The sequence below is a fragment of the Lolium perenne genome, chromosome 7 (assembly GCF_019359855.2).
Source record: "Lolium perenne isolate Kyuss_39 chromosome 7, Kyuss_2.0, whole genome shotgun sequence".
Lineage (NCBI taxonomy): Eukaryota > Viridiplantae > Streptophyta > Magnoliopsida > Poales > Poaceae > Lolium > Lolium perenne.
The window spans coordinates 67,910,025-67,933,148 of record NC_067250.2 but is presented as its reverse complement, the minus strand read 5'-3'; the positions used below and the strand labels follow the sequence as shown (position 1 = coordinate 67,933,148).

At 42.9% G+C, this 23,124-nt stretch overlaps 2 protein-coding genes and 1 long non-coding RNA gene across 4 annotated transcripts; 1 reads left to right on the top strand and 2 right to left on the bottom strand.

Annotated features, from left to right (window-relative positions):
• The first annotated feature begins 15,133 nt into the window (after positions 1–15,133).
• On the top strand, positions 15,134–18,350 carry LOC127317186 (U-box domain-containing protein 35). The gene is made up of 4 exons (XM_051347709.2): positions 15,134–15,550; positions 17,458–17,576; positions 17,729–17,844; positions 17,944–18,350. Exons 1-4 carry the CDS (start codon positions 15,256–15,258, stop codon positions 18,227–18,229), a joined length of 816 nt encoding a protein of 271 aa, XP_051203669.1. The 5' UTR covers positions 15,134–15,255; the 3' UTR covers positions 18,230–18,350.
• LOC127317188 (uncharacterized) lies at positions 15,687–18,130 on the bottom strand. Of its 2 annotated transcripts, none has more exons than XR_007860975.2 (3): positions 17,994–18,130; positions 17,747–17,851; positions 15,687–15,741 (listed from the first exon to the last, which is right to left on the bottom strand). It is a non-coding gene; the product is annotated as an uncharacterized lncRNA (long non-coding RNA). The 2 variants fall into 2 exon arrangements; XR_007860974.2 differs by having other exon boundaries at positions 17,747–17,898; positions 17,994–18,129.
• Positions 18,351–19,020: 670 nt separating the features above from the next.
• Positions 19,021–21,691, bottom strand: LOC127317185 (protein kinase G11A-like). Its single transcript, XM_051347708.1, is given in 5 exon segments — positions 19,021–20,071; positions 20,566–21,354; positions 21,356–21,420; positions 21,495–21,508; positions 21,655–21,691. Coding segments are annotated over 5 exon segments (1,767 nt in total). The 5' UTR covers positions 21,677–21,691; the 3' UTR covers positions 19,021–19,194.
• Between the last annotated feature and the right edge of the window lie 1,433 nt (positions 21,692–23,124).

The following is a 23,124-nucleotide window of genomic DNA, read 5'->3' as shown; positions in this document are numbered from 1 at the left end:
TGCACAAAAACGAGACACCAGAACAGTTCTGCTGAAAACAGCGTTAGTCCGCGTTAGTTGCATCCAAAATACACAAATTAGAGGCAAAACAATAGCAAAAGTGTTCGGGAAAGTAGATACGTTTTGGACGTATCAGGCATTACGACAAAGAACATAGACCGCTATCCAGCATGCATCTATGCCTAAAAAGTCCACCTTCGGGTTAGCATCCGCACCCCTTCCAGTATTAAGTTGCAAACGACATACACTTGCATTAAGTACTGCGCGTAATGTAATCAACACAAATATCCTTAGACAAAGCATCGATGTTTTATCCCTAGTGGCAACAGCACATCCACAACCTTAGAACTTTCTGTCACTGTCCCAGATTCAATGGAGGCATGAACCCACTATCGAGCATAAATACTCCCTCTTGGAGTCACAAGTATCAACTTGGCCAGAGCCTCTACTAGCAACGGAGAGCATGCAAGAACATAGGCAACACATATATGATAGATTGATAATCAACTTGACATAGTATTCAATATTCATCGGATCCCAACAAACGCAACATGTAGCATTACAAATAGACGATCTTGATCATGATAGGCAGCTCACAAGATCTAAACATGATAGCACAAGAGGATAAGACAACCATCTAGCTACTGCTATGGACCCATAGTCCAAGGATGAACTACTCACGCATCAGTCCGGAGGCGGGCATGGTGATGTAGAGCCCTCCGGTGATGATTCCCCTCTCCGGCAGGGTGCCGGAGGCGATCTCCTGAATCCCCCGAGATGGGATTGGCGGCGGCGGCATCTCTGGAACTTTTCTCGTATCATGGCTCTCGGTGATAGGGTTTTCGCGATGGAGAGAATATATAGGCGAAGGGGCAGAGTCGGGAGGCGCCCGAGGGGCCCACCCCATAGGGCGGCGTGCCCAAGGGTGGGGCCGCGCCCCCCTAGGGTGTGGCCACGCCCCCCTAGGGTGTGGCCACCTCGTCGCCCCTCTTCGTCTCCTCTTCGGACTTCTGGAAGGCTCCGTGCAAAATAAGACCGTGGGCTTTTGTTTCATCCAATTCCGAGAATATTTCCTGTGTAGGATTTCTGAAACCAAAAAAAGCAGAAAACAGGAACTAGCGCTTCGGCATCTTGTTAATAGGTTAGTGCCGGAAAATGCATCAAAATGATATAAAGTGTATATAAAACATGTGAGTATTGTCATATAACTAGCATGGAACATAAGAAATTATAGATACGTTTGAGACGTATCAGTTATCTCCCAAGAAGTGCTTTCCTTTAACGCCTTTCAGCTAGGCGCAGAAAGTGCAAATCAAGTATTATCAAAAGAGGAAGCATTAACATTATTACCAGGGGCTTTGCGTCTACCCTTCTTACTCTTATTCTTACTCTTTGGTTTAGGGAATATATGACCGCATCTGGGTGTAGAGGTAAAATTTAGAGTGTCTTTTCCCACATCTATGGTTGCTCCCAAGAGTTTCAGCAGGGATCTTCCAAGTGTGATTTGTCCTGTCCCTACACATTCAATAACGAGATAATCAGTGGATACCGTTCTTCCAAGAAGGGTTGTGAACACACCTTCAGCTATTCCCATAGGAATTATAACAGTGTTATCAGTAAGAGTTATTCCTTCTCCACCTTCAGTAAGTCCCCAGAGTGTCAAAGATTCATAAATACTCTTAGGCATAAGGCAAAATTCAGACATAATATCACAACGGGCATAAAAAGTTTCACCACCAATAGCAACTTTAATAGTAGGGTCCCACATGGAAGGTTCAGAGTTTACTAGAACATAATCAAAATGCTCACGAATCTGACTATACCCTTCTTTTAAGCAAGATATATTTGTCTCGAGAGTGTTTAATCTATTATAAATACTAACAAGAGATGAATCAAAATTATTAGCTGAGCTAGATGATGCAACCAATTTTTTTATAGCATTAAAAGCTTGATCCCCATCGCAATGAAGGAAATCTCCTCCCACTACAGCATCCAAGGCATATCTATAGCGAAGAATAAGCCCAAAATAAAAGTTACTAAGAAGCAGGCTTAGAGTCATTTTAGGTTCAGTTTTACCATAAGAATCAAAAATTCTAGACCAAGCTTCCTTAAAACTCTCCTCATCCCCTTGTTTAAAAGTAAAGATCAATTCCTCAGGTGACAGAGTAACAAGTACAGGACTAGACATGATAACAAAATAAATTAAATGCAAGTAACTAATTTTTTGTGTGTTTATGATATAAAGAAAGCAAACAAGACAGAAAAATAAAATAAAGCAAGACAATAAACAAAGTAAAGAGATTGGATGTGAGAGACTCCCCTTGCAGCGTGTCTTGATCTCCCCGGCAATGGCGCCAGAAAACAGTCTTGATGGCGCGTGATGCACACGTCCGTTGGGAACCCCAAGAGGAAGGTGTGATGCGCACAGCAGTAAGTTTTTCCTCAGAAAGAAACCAAGGTTATTGAACCAGTAGGAGATGAAGGCCACATGAAGGTTGTTGGTGGAGGAGTGTAGTGCGGCGCAACACCAGGGATTCCGGCGCCAACGTGGAACCTGCACAACACAATCAAAATACTTTGCCCCAACTCAGTGAGGTTGTCAATCTCACTGGCTTGCTGTAAACAAAGGATTAAACGTATGGTGTGGAGAATGATGTTTGTTTGCGAAGAACAATAGAAAATAGAGATTGCAGTAGATTGTATTTCAGATGTAAAAGAATGGACCGGGATCCACAGTTCACTAGTGGTGTCTCTCCAATAAGATAAATAGCATGTTGGGTGAACAAATTACAGTTGGGCAATTGACAAATAGAGAGGGCATAACAATGCACATACATATCATGATGGCTACTATGAGATTTACTTAGGGTATTACGACAAAGAACATAGACCGCTATCCAGCATGCATATATGCCTAAAAATTCCACCTTCGGGTTAGCATCCGCACCCCTTCCAGTATTAAGTTGCAAACAACAGACAATTGCATTAAGTACTGTGCGTAATGTAATCAACACAAATATCCTTAGACAAAGCATCGATGTTTTATCCCTAGTGGCAACAGCACATCCACAATCTTAGAACTTTCTCACATCCGTCCTGCATTCAATGGAGGCATGAACCCACTATCGAGCATAAATACTCCGTCTTGGAGTCACAAGTATCAACTTGTCCAGAGCCTCTACTAGCAACGGAGAGCATGCAAGAACATAAACAACACATATATGATAGATCAATTAATCAACTTTATATAGTATTCCATATTCATCGGATCCCAATAAACACAATATGTAGCATTACAAATAGATGATCTTGATCATGATAGACAGCTCACAAGATCTAAACATGATAGCACAAGAGGAGAAGACAACCATCTAGATACTGCTATGGACCCATAGTCCAAGGATGAACTACTCACGCATCAATCCGGAGGCGGGCATGATGATGTAGAGCCCTCCGGTGATGATTCCCCTCTCCGGCAGGGTGCCGGAGGCGATCTCCTAAATCCCCCGAGATGGGATTGGCGGCGGCGGCGTCTCTGAAACTTTTCTCGTATCGTGGCTCTCGGTGATAGGGTTTTTGCGATGGAGAGAATATATAGGCGAAGGGGCAGAGTCGGGGGACGCTCAAGGGGCCCACCCCATAGGGCAGCGCGCCCAGGGGTGGGGCCGCCCCCCTAGGGTGTGGCCGCCTCGTCGCCCCTCTTCGTCTCCTCTTCGGACTTCTAGAAGGCTCCGTTCAAAATAAGACCGTGGGCTTTTGTTTCGTCCAATTCCGAGAATATTTCCTGTGTAGGATTCTAAAACCAAAAACAGCAGAAAATAGGAACTGGCGCTTCGGCATCTTGTTAATAGATTAGTGCCGGAAAATGCATCAAAATGATATAAAGTGTATATAAAACATGTGAGTATTGTCATATAACTAGCATGGAACATAAGAAATTATAGATACGTTTGAGACATATCAAGGTGCTGCCCGATTGTGGCACCGTCAAGATCTTCTACGCGCTTTTGCATGCAAGCGGCAAGTGATCGACTACATCAACCATGAGATCTATCTCGTTAACGCTTAGCGATCTTCAAGGCTATGATGATCTTCACCTCATTGCTACCATCTACTAGATTAGATTTTGGCTTGTTATTCGTTCTTGCGGTAGGAATTTTTTTCTATGCTAAGAATCCCTACAGCAAATTGGTATTTCCTGACTGAGAAGGTGGGTCATAGGGTTGATACATGGCAAGGTTTATTCTTAGGCTCCGGGGGGCGGGGGCTGGAATTGACCAACTCTTGCCTTTCGAGTCTACCTATGTTCACAATGGGCCTATATCTAATACATGACTCGACGCATGGGGCTATGAATAAATCTAGGTCACACTTCTTTTGGGAAGGGGTAGGCACCAAGAGGAAATATCATATGGTTGATTGGGCCACAGTTTGTAAGCCAAAAGTGTTTGGGGGTTTGGGAATCCTCAACACTAAGTTCATGAACCTAAGTGGGTGTGGAAAATCTACCAAGATGCACAAGGTCCCGACGCGGGGATCACAATTTTGGAATTCCATTCATAAACTTAAGTGGCATTTCAAATTGGGGGCTAAACACTAGGCACATGACGGCAGAAGAACCTATTTCTAGCTAGACTGGTGGACGGGGACAAGCCCGCTAAGGGTTAGCTTCCTGCGCCTCTTCGAGTGTTGTGACAAACCCTTCGCGAAAGTTGCAGGGGGTAGAAATGTCGAAGGATGGCAGGTGAGGTTCAAGAGAACCGTTGGTTTCGCTGAAACGGTTGACTAGACCAACCTTTGTAGGGTCTTTGATCTACACCCTTTTGGCCAGGGGGAATCACCAAGTTTCCTGGGGACTGGAGGCCTCGGGGGAGTTCTCTACGAGGTCCATCTATTACTAGCTGTCCCTAGGGGCCACGGTCACACATTTCTCGGACGCGTGGAAAACCAGGGTACCGCCGAAGATCAAGATTTTCCTTTGGCAGATGCTTAGGGGGTCGTCTCCCTGCAGGGACCAGCTGGTAAAGAGACATGTCCCCTCGGATGGGAACTATGCCCTCTGCGGGGAGAGGGAAGATTGCAACCACATTTTCTTTGAATGCTATCTGGCTAAGTTCATGTGGGCGGGGAGTGAGGGAACTCCTAAACTGCGACTAGAACCCGGCAGGGGCTGAACAAGTCATGGGGATCGTTCAGGGCTTGTTGGGCCCCTCCGTAGGCTAGTGTGGTTTACCTTCGCGGCCCAGTGTTGGGCGCTTTGGAACATTAGAAATAAACTAGCTATCGAGGGGAAGATGATCAACAACCATGCTCATGATTGTTTCAAATGTCGATGTATATGCAGAGGTGGAGAGTACCGACAGATAGTGCGCTGCTGGACGTGGCTAGAGATGAGATTAGGAGGCTCTATGCGCGGACAAGGGATGGATGACGAAGGCGTCATGGCGGAGGCTTTCGTTTCCTTCTTCTTTGCTTGCTATGTTCCCCTATGTCGAGAACTCCTGCTTGAACTTGTGTGGCTTAGTAGTCTAGCGTCTCGAACTTGAACGTTGGTGAGTTTGGAACCCGTTGTAATACTGACCTATGTTGGTGTGTTGGCTTTAGATATAAAGTTGGATCTATGGCCTTATGTTTAAAAGAAGAAGGTTCCACTCCAAGCATTGCACTTCATCATGATGCTGCACCCGTTGGTTCTGTTTATTTTTATTTTATTTTTTTGCAAAAGAAAAATTTAATTAATCGAGGAAAGGGGTTCCATCCTGGATACAAGCCTTCCTAATGACATCTGGTCCATGGAGGATCCAGACCATGCTGCAATGTGATAAACAACCTAATCTAGCTAAGGTGTGACTCGCACCATTAAGCTCTCGCCGAGTATGTCTAACCTGATAAATTCTACCTTGCCTACAGAGGCTTTAGTTACATCAATAAGTGCTGCTACCTGGGTTTTGTTTATACTGTTATCGTTGATCATAGAAATTGCTTCCAAGTGTCATATTCCGAAATTTTCTAAATTTTGGAATGTAAAATAAAAATAAATTTAATGCTTGATTGTTTGAACTTGAACGAAAATTCACAAGAAATTAAAACTTTTTGAAGTTAATTAAAAGTAATTTCCAAAATGAGGTTTTCAAAGACTTTTGTTTTAAAGTATTTCAAATCAAACATGTTTTGGCTTTCAAGGTTTTCAAATCCTTAATGAAATTCTTTTTAAGAAAACAAAACCCTAGAAAGTTCTATTTGCAAAATAATGCCCAAGTAGCCATATAGGCCAAGTGCATATAATTATTATTTTATTTTCACAAATATATTTTAAACAGGTTCCTTGTTGTCCTAAAAGCACTATTTTGATTTTTACAAATTTTTAGGAAATATATCCTAAACATGTTTGGCATGTGTATGTTGAAACTATTTTCATATAGCCATAATGGCATAGTGGTAATAAAATAATATAAAAATAAAAACTTGTAAAATTTAAGTTCTTATGTTAATCTATACTGATCAAAATAATTTTATAAATTTATAGAAATTTATCTCACTTAAATTGGAGCTATGAAACTTCTTTTATAGAAAAACAAATAAAAAAACATTATGGGCCGGCCGACCGGACCGACCGGCCTAGCAGCAGCCCAGCCGGACCGACTGCACCCCCATCGACGGAACCCAACCAACGAGCACAAGTCAAGCCGGCAATCTTGCCCATGGGTCCGGGCGCCCATGGGCACCCGACCCGAATGGGTAGGGTATGGGTCGACTATTTCGCCCATTGGTCATGCCCATGGGTAACCCGATTAGTTATGGGTAGGGCATGGGTATAAGGTTGTGCCCATGGGTAACCCGATGGGTCGCCCGATTAGTATTGATATATAACAATTAGTCTTTTATTGGATGTAAATTCATTTGATACCACACACAAAAGCAAACACTTGGTTGCTAGGTAGCAAGACACTAGACTTAAACGTCTGTTAAGTTTGTTTTGTGCCAAAGCTAGTTCTTAGTTCCTACCGTCCCATGTAAAATACGACATGGCTTCCATGCCTTTCACTGTCACGGTGCCTCACTAGCTCCTGAAGTGATGCATGGATCAGTAGTCTTTCAAGTACCACTCCACCAAGAGAAAAAGGAATGCAAGGTTAGTTGCCTATATAAGGAACCGCAAAACCAAGTACCCGAGACTTGAGTGTGATCTGTTTTCGGTTGCCTAAACGGAGCGTCTTCTGCGCGCATGTATTGTAATGGAAAATGTTTTGTAAATGACCTGATGGCTTTGCAAAGCTAAGATGGTGCCATTTGATGGGTTGTGTACATACCCGATGGGTGCCCGATTGGGTCGGGTGACCCGATGGGTGTGGGCATGGGTATGCGCTTAGACCCATGGGCAGGGTCGTGGGCAAGGACCTCGCCCGTTTGTTAAATGGGCATGGGTCTGGAAGAGGTCGACCCGGTCAAACCCGACCCGATTGCCAGCCTTAAGCACAAGTTCTGTCGACCACATGCGATTTTCGTTTTTGGAAACCAACCTCCACTTAAATCCTAATATTTTCACCAATACAACCTCGAATTCGGATCCGTTTGTTTCTACGGGTTCCTAACTTCGAAACCCATCTTTTTCACCGACCTATGGTCTATATAAAACCTTCAGTTCGTTTTCTCTTTGCTCATCTCGAAGTCCTAAAGCAATGAATCTCAACTCGTTGTTCTTACCATCAAAACTATCTCAAATCGCTTTGGCTTCTAGACGAAAGTTGTAGATCTCGTCGAGATCTTTCAATCCTGACCAATCTCACATCTTTTCGTCCATCGTACACGAAGAACCTTCCTCTACAACTTTCATGTTAAAAGTTTTTCGATTTGAAGTACCGATTTGTCTCTCAACCACAGATCTATTTCGAAGTTATCCGGAGAGCAGAAATCAACTAGAAACCGGAGATTCATTTTCTGCCATCCGATCAAGATCCGAGGATCCGTGCCAGATCACTTAAACGAAGAGGTATGGTCAAATTAGAACATGCTACGTGTCCGTATAGTCAGCAGTACAGTCAGCGTCCCAGTCAAACTTGGTCAAACTCGTTTTGAATTTAAAATTTAAATGTCAGATTATGTGTGCAACTTAGAAATTCAATATAAAAACATCTAGATGTCCAAAATTTATAAATTTTATATCCCTGGAAAGCCTGTAACATGTAGAATCCAAATGTACAGAAATATTTCATATGTACTGTGGTAATTTTTGAATCATAATTTAAATGATGTAATTGACCCTTTTTCACTATAAAAATCATATCAAATAATGTATTGGTCCAAAATTTACAAATTTGTAGTCTCTGAAATCCTTAGAGCATGTAGAACATCATGGAACCAGAAAACATCAAGGTTATTATGTGCACAAACTTGGTGCATTCAAATTCTTTCAAATCACTATTTTTATCATAACTTGAGTTCTAAAAATGATTTTGGAGTGAACCAAATTATATAAGCCGTGTTTTACAGTACTTCATCAAATAACATCACTATCCAAAATATTCGAATCACTTTGCAAATGTTCAAATTTTAAAATGAGAATTTGAGTATATATTTATTATAGATTTCTATAATCCTTTCTCAACATGTTTATTTTGTGAAGGTGAAACTTAAGATCACATTCGCACACCAATACCACTAGACACTTTACCTTGAACCAATATAGTGTCTATCCAAATTCATTTTCATTCACTCCTTTGACTTAATTTAAAATTATTCAACTTACAAATGAATAATTTGAGTAATTCCATATATCATTAGTTCGTACCCAAGCCTATGTGTAACTCATACTATATTAATAAGTGTTGTCACACTTTACTAAATAATATTTTGAGTTGCGCCATTTGAGACTCATGTGATTTTATCACATGGATCATTTCAATTACCCATTCTTGAGTAGCAAAATACATTTGACCATAGGTTCTTGTCAATCATTTTCTTCTGAGCACTTAACTTAGATAATCATTTTCTTTCCAAGTATTTGACACATTCATTCAATATCTCAAATTCATATCTTGCAAGCCATGCCTCATGCCATATCTCCTCTATCCTTTGAGCACTAAGATAAATAAAGAATAAAATAAAATGAACAACAAATGTTTCTAAATTGTTGCCTTGTTTGATTGTGTTGTTGTTGAATGGTGTGTTTATGTTGTGTTATATTTTGTCTTATAGTTTGTACGGAGAGGCACGTATTTTGTTTGAGAGAAGTGAACGCACTTCGATTACCGAAAAGGCAAATGACATTCAAATCCTATCTATTTTATTTATGCATTAGTGTTTTAAACTAGTATGCATGGTAGGATTTTGATTTCAAAAGTAAAAGTATTATGATGTGCTTATCAATCCTAGTAGTGTGTAGCCACTCCTGAACCTATTGCTAGTATGCTTTATTTCTTCTTTGCAACATCAAAATGAAAATGTTGTTTCGATTATTCTGGATTTTGAGTATTGGGAATTAAAATTAACAACCTTAATGAAACACCTGGGTGGATTGGTTGAATGGTGGTGGCTACTCAGGACCACGTCTCTAGGGTGTTAACCAGTGGACAGGTGGGGGTTTTCACCTGAGAGTGCGCAGTTGAATAGTGGTTTCTCTAGACTACACCCCTGGTTTTCATCAGGGGGTCGTGTGGGGGTTTACTTCCTGGGATGGGCTTTAAGCCTATGAGTTTCACTTGTGGTAGGCCACCCAGAATTAAAGATATTTCCAAGCCGTCCATGTTTTAGATAGCTTCCAGTGCAACCTTTTGGTATTATGGGCTCTGTCGGGATTAAGTAAGTTGCGAGGTTCAACTTGTTTGCTAGACATGCTGATGTGGTTGCAGCCAAGTGGGAACGGGTCTAGCTAGTATGGTTAAAATCTCCTTCTAAAAGATCTTGTCTCATTCTTCTCTTGGGAAGGGCGGGTCGTAAGGTGAAAGTGCACAACCTCTCGAGAGTTAAACTTAAGATCTTAGCCGTGTCTCCAGTTATAGACAATTTGAGCTCTTGGACAAGGAATGTACGGAAGAATCTCATCACCTTTTTCTGAATGTATTTAAAATTTGTGTGTCAACCTTGTAAAACCCATGGGAGATGTAACCATGTGATTATTCTAAAACTCATGGAGGATTTAACCATGGTGTGATTTATAATGTCATTCAAGGATTTCAAAATATTTTGTTTTAAATAAAATATATGATAAAATTAGCTTTATGAAAATTAGCCCAAGACTCCACTAGCCAAATATCATGTAGTTAGTCTTTTCACAATTGCCACCAAATGAGTGTCATTTGCAAGTACATCATTGTACTGACCTCCATTCGTGGGGCTGCATATTCAAATGTGCAGGGTTTTCTGAGGAGAAGTACTTGGTAGGATCTTGAGTCTACATTCCAACATGACTGCCTGTGGCACATGAAGATGATGAAGGCTCATTGATGATTTCTTTCCGCTGTGTTTGTTCTGAACTTCATTTGAGCTAGTCCATGTGACTATGCAATTTGTAAGGTTTTACTTTACCCTTTGGATCAACGATGTGGTATTGTAAGGGTATATTGCCCCTATGTGTGGTTTTGGTAATTAAGTGACAACCCCTATGGACTAATGTTTTCATTGAGTTTATATGAAGGAATATTCCATAGGTGTATTACTAGTATTCCATGTGTTGGATTCAAGTATGGATGCCATGAAGATAAAGATATACCTTGTGTATTGGCATCAAGATCATCGATTTGAAGATATATATGTGATATGATTAAGAAGAAGAAATGAAGATGGAGTTCTTATGTGGAAATCAATATTAGCCATGCTATAGCTTATGTGATAAGCAATGAATGATCAAGATCTTGAGTGCTTAATTCCAAGTGAAGAATTCAAGATATGGCTCTAAGTCGGTGTCATGATATTCTCATGAGTTGAGCTATGGTTGACTAAGATTTAGAGCATTCAACCAAATGAAGAATTCTTTATACACCTCAAGATAGTATGATAGAGCATGAGAAGATACAAAGTTGACCAATACAAGGAGTGAATAATAGAGTCAAGTTTGGTCAACACATGAAGCATGAAGAATATGCCACGCGAAGTCATGTGGTATGGTAGGTCTTGTCAATTATGCTTTATGAACTAACCCATCATATATTTGTCTATGTGGGTTAGGTATCTTTCCATGAGCATGCATAAAAGGGAGATCTCATATAGCCCATGAGAGGATGACATCAAGTGGTGATCGTCATCAAGGTTGAGTTGAGCAAGTTCAAGTTGAGCATCTCAAGAGGATCATATGCTTGAAGCTTGCCGTCCATTTGGTGATAATGGACATGTGAAGATATGCATCAATGGAGCTTTCCCATCATGGTGTATGGGGGAGCATTTGTGAGTCTTCACGAAGCAACAATGATCAAGTAATGCATTCCGGCTTGAGTGGAGCTTGAAGAGTTATCATCAAGATCAAGCGGGATGCGCAAGGCAAATGTATGGCCTTGCTAGGTTTTCCTTTTACCGGTCTCAAGGTGGATGTTGGGAGACCAGATTATAGGATAGATAACCGCACTATCAAGAGGGGCTTTCGGTTTGGTAACTTGATCGCATCGTCTTAGGGAGCTCAATCCCTTTCCTACTTTGCATATCCCTATTGATTCTTAGTGTTTCTATGTGAGAGGTTCTTGAGCTTGTTGCTAGCTTTACAACAAGCCCAAGTTCATCGAAAACGGAATCCGCATGCATCTGCTATTGCGTTTTCGAGTTTGAACGTCTTCACTGTTTCTTGACGGTGGGAGACTCCCTCTCTAAAAACATCTAAAAATATCATGTGAGGAGTCTCCATATTTCCAGTTTTTTACGGCGGTTCTATTCGTCGTTATCTTTCCAACAAAATTGGTTTCATGTCAATCAGGGTCCGGACACAAAAGTTATCATAGTTTTTGTATAACATGTTTTCCTGCTGGCCCGGTTTCTCGCCCGGCGTGACCGGCCGTCCTACCGAATGGCCCGGTTCAAACCGACCCCTGGACTGGTGCCAACCGGGCACTATCCAGTAAGTCTTCCAGCTTCGCCCGGTGCTGGTCCGGCCTGTCGTCCGGTTTGGACCGGCCGGTGGCCCGGTCTGACCGGCCCCTGGACCGGACGGCCCGGCCCCTGGCCCGGTTGACTGGCCTCCTCGACTGTGATGAGCTGAAAATCTTTCAACGGTTATATTTCTCCCTAGACTATAAATAGGCCTTCTTCCACCTTGGGTTGGATAAGTTCTTCCACTCCCTCTCCTCCATTGTTGCCTTTGAAGAACTTTCCCTATCTCTTGATTCCCCCCATGATTCTTGCTCATTCTTGAGGGATCTAAGAGAGGAGATCTAGATCTACAATCCCCACCAATCCATGTCTCCTCTAAGTGAGGGGAACTCTTTAGATCTAGATCTTGGAGTCATTTGTTGATTTCCTCCTTTGTTCTTCCTCTCTAATCTCATCCTAGCATTTGTTGCTTTGGTGGGATTTGAGTGTGAAGGATTTGAACACCTCTAGTGTTCTTGCTTTGCATCACTGCATAGTGTTGAGCTCTCCACCACGATTAGTTCGAGTGAGAGACCGTGAGCTTGTTACTCATGGAGGGAGACCTCCTAGTTGGCTTGGCAGTTGGTGCTCCAGTGATCTCTTCAAGGAAGATTGTGAAGAGGCCCGGGCTTCTCCTTCGTGGAGCTTGTGAAGTGATTTTGGAGCTTGTCATCTCCGGAGTGGAGGAAAAGCTAACCATAAGGAAAGGGCCATTATCCTTCGTGGGTTTGGCTCGGAGAATAGGGTGAGCCTTCGTGGCGTTGGGGAATCCTTCGTGGGACCTCCACTCCTCCAAACGTGATGTACCTTCTTGCAAAGGAAGGGAACACGGGAATACATCCTCGTCTCCGCGTGCCTCGGTTATTTCTATACCCAAGCTTTCTTTCCTTGTGATAGCCATCGTGCTTGAAGTACATATATCCTGCTATCACTTGTGCTACATATATCTTGTGCCTATCTTGCTTAGCTCTAGTTGTTGTTGTTGTTGCACTTAGGTGAGCCTAGCATATTTAGGATTTGTGCTTGTAAAATAAACGTTAGTTTAATTCCGCATTCTTACAAGCCAAATCTGTAAGAGTTTTAAAACGCCAATTCACCCCCCTCTAGGCGACATCTCGTCCTTTCAGGTATTTTGATACTATCGCAATGATTACTATATTTTGTAATGTGTGTGCTATCAGTGATCCCAAAAATAGCACGATACACAGGTATCCTTTATTAAAAGGTAGGGTGTTACACCAGGCAATCACTCTCCACAATGATCGGCTTCATTGCAGGCTAAGATTTTAGCTTCCAGTGGGCTATCACATGTTTGCAGATACCTGCACGCCGCGAAGGCTTCCATCCTCATCTCTCAAAATCATGCTAGTGCCTCCCTTGTGTTCTTCTCCCGTCCACGCTCCATCAACATTTAGTTTCTTCCATCCTTGTGGGGGTTTAGCCCAGCTAGTGGCATCACTACCTCCCAGTACTTGCTTCTTCGATGGCCGTTTTTCCCTTTTGACAGACCCGCCGTAGGGTTATGCTTGATCATGATCAACGAGTCAACATAGCTACACCTTCTGGAAGCATCAATTGGTGGTGCTTCTTTTTGGTGGATTGACCTCATTTCTTACATGCCAAATTCTCCAGAATGTCATCAACATCATCATCCTCTCTTGCTCTGATGCTTGGTCAAGTGCCTGGAATAGCATTGCACTTCATCATGATGCTGCACCTGTTGGCTCTGTTGACGGCCTATGCAGCTGGAAGTTGCAGAAAGTTCAAGACTTCAATTTTTGCCCTTGTGGTAGTATGCTGTGTGGTGGTCTACCTGTCCTTATGATTGCTAGTATTATTTTGTCCGAGCCATATAGCAAGATAGGAAAGGGAGATGGCTTCCTCGCTGAGGATGTCCTAGCCCTGTCACTGAAACGCACACACTGACACCGAACATGATGTTTGACTTTCTTCTTTGCCATTATAATGTCTACTGTACTTTCATCGCAAAAAGAAAGTGATGTGTATTGTGCAACGGAGGAAGGAGGTAAAAAGGGAGGGAAACAAAATAAAAATTGGGAGCAACCACGTATTTTATTTATAGAAAATCAAGTTACATGAGTAAACAAAGGAAAAAAGAGTTGTCCTAAAGGATAGAAATATACAAAACCATCCCTGGCCTCTTGCATCTCTATGAGAGGCGCAACGTGTTGCTTTGACATACTAGTTCTGATGATCTGAATTTCCATGTGAGTTCAGTGATAGCAAAGCATGAATTTAATCGAGAAATAGTTTGTAATAACATAAGAATAAAAATGGGAAATCAAGGTAAATTCTAGTAGGGTAAATGGTGTTTACATAGTACTCCCTCCATCCCAAAATGTAAGGCGTCTAAGGATTAGTTAAAAGTCAACGTTTTTTAAGTTTGACCAAGTTTATACACAAAAATATAAACATTTGCAGTACTAAATCAACATGAATAGATTCACCATAAAATATATTCTCTTAATATGTCCGTTCGATATTGTAGATGTAAATATATTTTTCTAAATATTTGATCAAAGGTAGTAAAGTTTGACTTTTGACCAGTCCTTAGACGCCTTACATTTTGGGACGGAGGGAGTACTATGTTTTCCCTCGCCGGCGGACGGGCGATTCAAAGCTCCTGCTCGGGCCTAGCTAGCTTTGACCCAGCCGGCCGATCCATCGCGATCGCCACCGGAAAAGGGATCCGACCGCGATCCCCAGCATATTCCCCTCCTGGTCCACGCTACCCTGCAATAATCCGCATTACAATACTGTCCCTGCACATAACTACCCGTTAATTAATCTGCGTCATCCGACATGCAGCTATTAGCTCAGCTCTAATCGACCACCATTTCCATGGATTACACAAAACCGGCATGGCTAGTTCAAAACATTTTGTATCTTTCTTCTTCTTCTTATTTTTCTTCTTCATACCGTACACGGGTGTACTGCATATGTTGGCACCGCTAGCTAGCTACTAGCTGCAACGACTTGTCAAAAAAGGTATCGGAATATGCCTCAAAATTAGCATTCTCATATATGCAATTCTACCCGGAGGACAATGTCAAACTAGGAAACATATATGCATGATCCCCTCCAACTGGCCACATTGACAACAGACACACACGACATACAAAGTACACACACCTCCTCCAGGGCCAAGAGAGCGCGGCCAGCCAAGCCAAGAAGATCATCGACATGGCCGAGGAGGTCCGAGACGACGATCAACTTCGTGGCAAGGACGACCGACACACGAGCAGCGACGGCAACGAGGACAGCGCGTGGGAGATAGAGGAGGTGGCCGGGCCGTCGTCTCCTCCTCCCCCTGCGGCGGAGCCGCCGGCCTCCGACGCCGACGACGTGTACGTGGCGGTGGGCAAGGGCGGGTCCAGCATGGCGGCGCTCTCGTGGGCGCTGCGGCAACTCTCCAAGCCACGGAGCTTCGTCTACCTCGTGCACGTCTTCCCCGCCGTCGCCACCATCCCCACCCCATGTAAGCAAAAGCACACACCCCTCCCCGCCTACTTCTCCGTCTTCATTTGCAGCACATCAGTTCTGGTCTTCTGGATGCTTGAGCCCACGGTCATCAAACTAGTCCAGTTTCACCTTAGCATTGTCTAACGGTGGCACATCAAACTAGTCCAGTTTCACCTTAGCATTGTCTAACGGTGGCAATTTCTTGAGCTGATCAGAACCAGTGATTATTTAGAACGATGAAATGATAAAACCCAGGCGAGGAGTTCAATTTAGATGGTTATCATGATTAAGACATGTATGTAAGGTCTGGAACAGTTGGTAGGAAGATATAGATGGTATGTTAGAGTTATACTCGTATACGAGTCTGAACGTATTGTAACCGTATTCTGTACAATATATATATATATCAAAGAATACGGTTACAATACGTTCAGACTCGTATACGAGTATAACTCTAACAAAGCATATTGAAGTTGATTTTCATTGTCTGCGAGCGTGTGTCTCGGAAGCAAATTCGGTTCATTTCATCAAAGGATCAAGTTGCTGACATTTTTACTAAGCCTCTCCCTTTACCATTGTATGAGCATTGTAAGCGCAATCTCAATCTTTCCCTAGTTGAGATTGAGGGAGGGTGTTAGAGTTATACTCGTATACGAGTCTGAACATATTGTAACCATATTCTGTACAATATATATATATCAAAGACCCCTACCCGATGAGGTACATCGGGGTAGGCATACAATCTTTTTCTCGTTGTCGTTCATGGTATCAGAGCCAGGAGGTCTCAAGTTCAAACCCTGGCTTACGCACTATTTAATCTAAAAATAGTTGCAGCCTCCCGTTTATCCCACGTCTAGTGTATTCCCGTTTGACCAGCCTAGACGTGAGGGGGAGTGTTAAAATATATAGCCTAGCCCTTTCCAATAGTTCGGACTTTTGGAAAACTTGGCTAGTGCATCAATTCAATATGGTACTGTTGCATTTTGCAAGCAAAGTCTGACAATGGATCAGTCCCAAGCCTCAGCAGGTTTTACACCAGAGTTCAGCAAGGGTCGTTGCAAACAAGGCCATGTGCTTGGACTATTCTCAAGAGATTTGGGGTTGTCTGGTTGAAACTTTCAAAGATGGCGCTTTCACTCTTTCACATGGACCTAGGAGTTTTTTGGAGCTTCCGAACAATAACTGAAACAAAATTGGCCGGTTGAGAAGCTACAACAAGAAAGTTCAAAAGTGTTGATGCTGGCCTATGTTTTCTAGGATTGATAGACTCGCTAATTAGGTGGCTCGTAATACTTTTCAAAGAATTACATGGTTAATGCTATGAGTAATGATAAGGTTCTCACTGAAAAGGAGAGCTCCCACCTTACATGTCCAATGTTAGTTAGAAGAAAGAATAAATGCTTGTGCTGGAATCCAAAGCGGAGCATATATCCTGATCAGCTATCAGATTAAACTTTTGAGCTCAAGGCACGCAAGGGTAATCCGGTAATGGATGTGTGGGGTATAGAGGATGCCAATCTTTACAGCTTAAGTTCCAGAGACACCACGGAATGTATGAGAGCATACTACTCTCCGATGTTGACCTGCCACTGAGTGTGAACAATTTGAGATTCCACCTTCCTTTCTTTGAACTAGGGCTTTAAGCACTTAAATATATGCGTATACTTTTTACAAGTATATCACACTTTTTTTTTCATTCATCACATTGCTAGCTATAGTTGACACATGGTTGTGTGCACCAATGGACCAGGGGGTTCCCTCTTTCGAAAAATTAAGGTATAGTACACATGAAAAAGTTCAGTTATGGTGCCTAACTATCGGGAATTATCTGAATGTATCCATCTGAACAAAGCATTTAGTGAAAGGGGTATCTATGTTGGGCGGAATCTGACACATGTGGCATTAATTAATTTTGTGAAATAGTAGGAATGATGCCAAAGAGTAGAGCAACCCCAGAGCAGGTAGAAAGTTACATGAACCAAGAGAGATCAAAGAGGCGAGAGATGCTGCAAAAATATCTAGACCACTGCCGCAACTTTAAGGTAAATAACTTTCAGGTGGAGTGCTGTATCAGTTCTTGGGTATTATTTTTTACTTCCTACTGCACTTTGAGCTAGCACCAAGAAAAACTTGAGCTAGCTGTGTCCACATTCCGAATTGCACAGTGAATCTGCATTCTTGAAAATATGTTCAGGTCAATGTTGATGTGTACCTCATCGAGAGTGATCAAGTCGCTGATGCGGTCGTTGAACTTATTCCTGTTCTTACCATAAAGCAGCTAGTGTTGGGAGTATCGAAATCCAATTTGCGGTGAGGGCTACATACCATGAATCATATAAATTAGCAGGATTTCATATCATTTGCCTGCAATTTACCAAATATGTACATAATTTCGTGGAATGGACACAGGAAGCTGAAGAAAGGAAACACAATAGCAGGACAGGTACAGAAGAACGCACCTCTCTACTGTGAAGTCAGGACTGTCTGCGAAGGCAAAGAAGTTACAGTGTCGGCGACTGATCCAACACCACCATTTTCACCTTCCCCTGTAAATAACGGCAGAAGATCTCACACTCCGACACCGCCATCATCTACACCAAACCACGAAAGCATAGCAGTAATTGATGAAAAAAATGATAGCAAAATCAGAGAAAGAAAGAAACTTCCTAATTTTCTCAGGTGCTTGTCATTTTGATTATCATCTGAATTTGCTGCTTAAGTCACTACCAGAGCTGGAACACTGTATTATGCACCATTTTTAGATAGCAAAACGTTTGTAACAGTTTTTGCCATGTTAATATTTTTTATCTTCGTGATTTATGGTGTAAAAATGAGATAATTTTATCATACTTTGGAGTTTTTCATCATATCTGTGCCTAGTTTTTTGTCATAATGAAGAATTGTATTTGCTTCTGCTATCTATAAAGCTACATGAAAGATGTAAATGGAAACACAAAGAGTAAATACATCAGTCATTTTAAGGCTTCATGATTTTCTTTTGTACCTGATTGCAAAGAACATAACTAGATGCCGGATTGCAGAGAACATGGCCACTTAGAAGTTGCAGCGAGTCATTTACTAGATAAATATTACGACAGTCAACAAGTAATATTTGAGAACCTGAAAATGTTGCTTAATCGTGTGCTCATCAACTTACAGAGTTGTTAAATGAAGTCATCAGTACCGTGTACAAGCTGATATGCTTCATGATTGCATTTCTGTTGTACTGGACCATGTATATGGCTTCAATCAAACAGTACTAACCAAGATTTGTCCAGAATGTGATACAGATCTTGCACATGGCGATGTAGCCATCAGAAATATGGCCAACAACAGTACAATTTGCAAGCCGATAGAGACTCCATAAATTTATATTGCTCCATGAGACGGAACCGTTGCTAGCAGTATTTTTTATGACAGCTATAAGCTGAAAAAAGATTACTTAAATTCTGCACATCACAGGAAGTGGCTCACAAGTAGATTAGATACATCAAAACTCGTGGATGAATTTTAATTTCAAGCATCCAGTTCATTCGCTAGAAAACGGAAAACAGGCGACAGACACAAAAATCTACATACCAATCATCTGCCAAAGACATACTTGTGAAAAGCCTACTACTTCTAATAATGGAAACAAATGAAAGAAAAGGCATTCTTGCGCTAAAAGAAATCAAACTCTAAGTAGTTATCAGAGCCTTTCTGGGCAGCACCAGTAGGTGAAGCAGCAGCCTCAGATGTCGACACGGGCTGCTTTGAAGGCCTCTCAATCACAACTGGTCTAGGAACCTCTGGAGGGCTCGCACAGCGTATCAACGCCCAATTGACACCCTCAAAAAATGGATGCTGTTTTATCTCTGTGGCGCCACGCTTACAACCCAGCCGCTGTTGGGGCTCCTTAACAAGTAGGCCCCTTATTAAATCTCTGGCTGAGAAGCTCACAACTGGGTATTCAGGGAAACGCAACGGCTGACCAATGACATTGAACAATGTTGCTCGGTTTCCTGAACCTTTGAAAGGCGTTTTCCCAAATAGAAGCTCATATAAGAAAATACCAAAAGTCCACCAGTCAACAGCACTACCATGGCCCTCACCTTTGATAATTTCAGGAGCCAAGTATTCATGTGTGCCAACAAATGACATTGAGCGTGCATCACTCGGTTCTGCCATGAGCTCGGGCCATGGTCTGACCTGGTTGACAACTTCAGGTTTTGGTTTTCGATCTTTCTTCGACTTGGAGAAGAATCGAGGGCCGAAGCATGTTGTGGGAGCTGCACACGATGGCTGTATCATGCAGGAAGGCTCTGCACAAGCTGGTTGAGCACAGTAGGCCTGGCTGCTCTTCCGAAGTGCTTCTGTTTCAGGATTCGAGGACCTGATTAGAGTTGGGCTCACTGCACAACGAAGGGAGAGGTCGAAGTCGGATAGCATGATGTGTCCGTCATCACGGACAAGGATGTTCTCAGGCTTGAGATCACGATATATGATGCCGAGCATGTGCAAGTACTCCATCGCAAGGAGAATTTCTGCTACGTAAAATCTGCAATTAGAAGAAAATGTAATATCAGATTAGTGTGCTATAGTTTCCCTTTGGTAGAAATAAATTAGGCTGCAAAACTAGTTAAATTCAAGATGTACTGTTTTCTATTGATATAAAAATTACTAGGATACTTAACTCAATATAAGATTTATTTGGTTCAGTTAATTTGATGCATGTTTAGTTATTTTACATGGATGCAATTTATGGCCAATGAAATAAATTTCAAAGCGGCAGATTAAAAGTTCTGACTGTTGCTTTTTTGTTGACAATTGCACAAGATTGTTCCATATGCAGTATGTCCCCAATTAGCTAATTTTCTGACTATATTCCACACATTATCCTGCAGACCATAACCTTTCCTCAGTGTAATTCCTTTCCATAATGTATAGGAACACACAAAATCGAAATAACCTATTGTTTACAATAGCAACAAAATGCTGAATCCTAAAAGACTACAAGACAGTAATATGGGGTAAAATGTAGATAGGACATACTTAACAGCTTGTTCTGGAAAATACTTGCCACGCTGTTTCTGTCGAAGAGTATGCAAATCTCCCCCAGGGGCATACTCCATAACCAGGCAAGAGAATTTATCAGTTTCAAAGTGCGTGTACAACGTCGGAAGGAAAGGATGATCCAGGGACTGCAAGATTTCCTTCTCAGTCTGGGCTCGAAGCAGCTTCTTACGGCCTGTAAGCGACGCCTTGTCCATAACCTTCATCGCAAAATAGCTCTTGGTCCCAGTCAGTTCCGAAAGGTACACACTGCCGATGTCCCCACAGCCCAGCTTCTTCAGTAACTTAAAATGGCTCAGGCCAAGGATCCCATCTCTGCTCCTGATCATCTGGATTGCCTCCCACCGTGAATCATTTGCCTTGTGAGGCTTGCTGGTGCTGCTGAAACTGCTGCACGAGCTTTCCTCGCTGACGTCACTTCCCGTACTCGGCCTGCATCTGCTGCTAACACCTCTTTCTCCGGTCTCGCATCTTCCCACTAGCCTGGCACTAGATCCACTTGCATTTGCTGCACCATGCTGATCCTTGTGTAACGTTGAGTCTGATTTATTCACATCTATGTTTTCCACGATCTCCTCGTCATCTGCGGGAACCTTGCTGGATGCAGCATCAACTGACTCATGTACCTTGCGAGGCGGTTTCTGGTCATTGGACTCCATTTCTTTGTTTGGGTTGCTCAAGATAGCTGATTCTGGCAGCTTTGTCGGCAAGGTTGTACTGGCTTTGCTCGAACTGGTGGTATCGAGAGAGCAATCACTTCGAGAAGACCAGATTGGGGATTGTTGAGAGGGTTTGGGGCATCATCTTGGAAGTCATTGATCCGACAACTGAAACCTGAAGACCAGATTGTTAATCGAAGGTTTGAGCCAGGATGGACCACTGAAGAAGCAGAAGTTGTAGTGCCGCACCTTACATTCCAAATCTGCAATAAGAAACAAAAGAAAAAGTGTCTTATAAACTAGTAAAATCTGAGGATACATCAGTGCAGCCAAGAATCGCATGGCAATATGATTCAGTAACTCGGATGGGCAGAAGTTCATCAATCCCGAACAAAAATCAAGGAAGAACCTCCACACTCATCCAGATCCATGAACCTCCCACCAACCACAGTGGGTGTTTCTCGCCAATTTCCACAACTGGACTTGACAAAGTGGTCGGAAAGTTTACATGGTTTTCACAAATTAAGGCACTGAACCTGTCAAAACCGCCCACTAACTGTAATCATGCGACACTAGGGACATAGCAGGCGCCGCTTTGCAGTAGACAGCAATTTGTTAGGGCAAAAGAGGGCTTGTCCTATCAAAGGCAGGCGCCAACTTTCTTTCTTTCCCCACCCAAAAAAAGAGAGAAAAGTGGGCTCCCAATCCACCTCCAAAACGAGGCCTTTATCCTCGCAGTCGCATTGCAATCGATGGAACATTTACTGCCACCTGATTCCTATCACTGTCGCATCAAGACGCGAACTTTGTTGCAGAAAAAAAAAACCGAGGAAAAAGCAGGAAATCATGAGAGCGGCGGGCGACACCGAGAGGGTGCGCTTTCGTGGTTCGATCTGCAGGATGCAGAGGCATACCCTGCAGGCGCGCACGGAGCCATGCATCCAGGCCGGGCGGCGCGGATCTACGTAACTAGCCCGTACTCCGGCACCGGCGAGAGGAACAAGAAGAAGCAGAAACGAGAACAGGGGCGGGGAATGCTGCCCTGGGAGACGAAGGGAGAAGAGGAAGCGAGTAGGAGAGGGAGTCTCACCGGAATGGGGTCACCGGAGGGCGATGAATCTTGGCACCGCGAGGAACCGGACAAGGAAGAAGAAGGAGGATGAGCGCCCGGAGGAGGCGGATCGGGTCACGGGGAAGACTGACCTTCTCCTCTTTGTGGGCACTCTCACTCTCACTCTCCTTGTCGTGCCGCGACTGACTCGGGAGTCGCGAGTGTACTATGTGCAGTGGTAGTGGTAAAGAAGATGGGATGGAGGCGAAGGCGTCGTGCCGGGCGCTGAAAGGGCAGCTTTCGCTCTCGTCCTCCCGGAGATGGCCGTGGATTTCGTTCGACCACGTGATGATTCTGTCGAAAACTGGCTGATGGGGAGACGACGTGACGGAGTTATCCCGAATTGGAACTGACATGGATAGCCTAGCTGCCCGCCCTCGGCCTCTCTTTCTGCCGGTACGGTAGCAGAGTTGCCGATGGTAGCGCCGGCAAATTCCAGACGTACGGTACGGCGCAGCAGGATCTTGCACAACTGCAACCGTAAAAAAAGGAAATATCTTTTAAACAATAACTAGCTATTCAGAATCAGTAATCCAATTTCATAGTCTTTCATCAAATATAGTTAATTATTACACCCTTCACCAATCCCTACATATTTGTATCCTAGTAATATCTATTATTGCATATTAATTATTTTCTAGCAATTCTTTTATAAATGAGATGGTGTAAGTTTATGAGAGTGGATTTTGTACACCCACGTGTGTTTAATGCAACAACTACAAGATTTTCTTGAAAAGCATGATTCATTAATCAACAATTTTAAAGCAC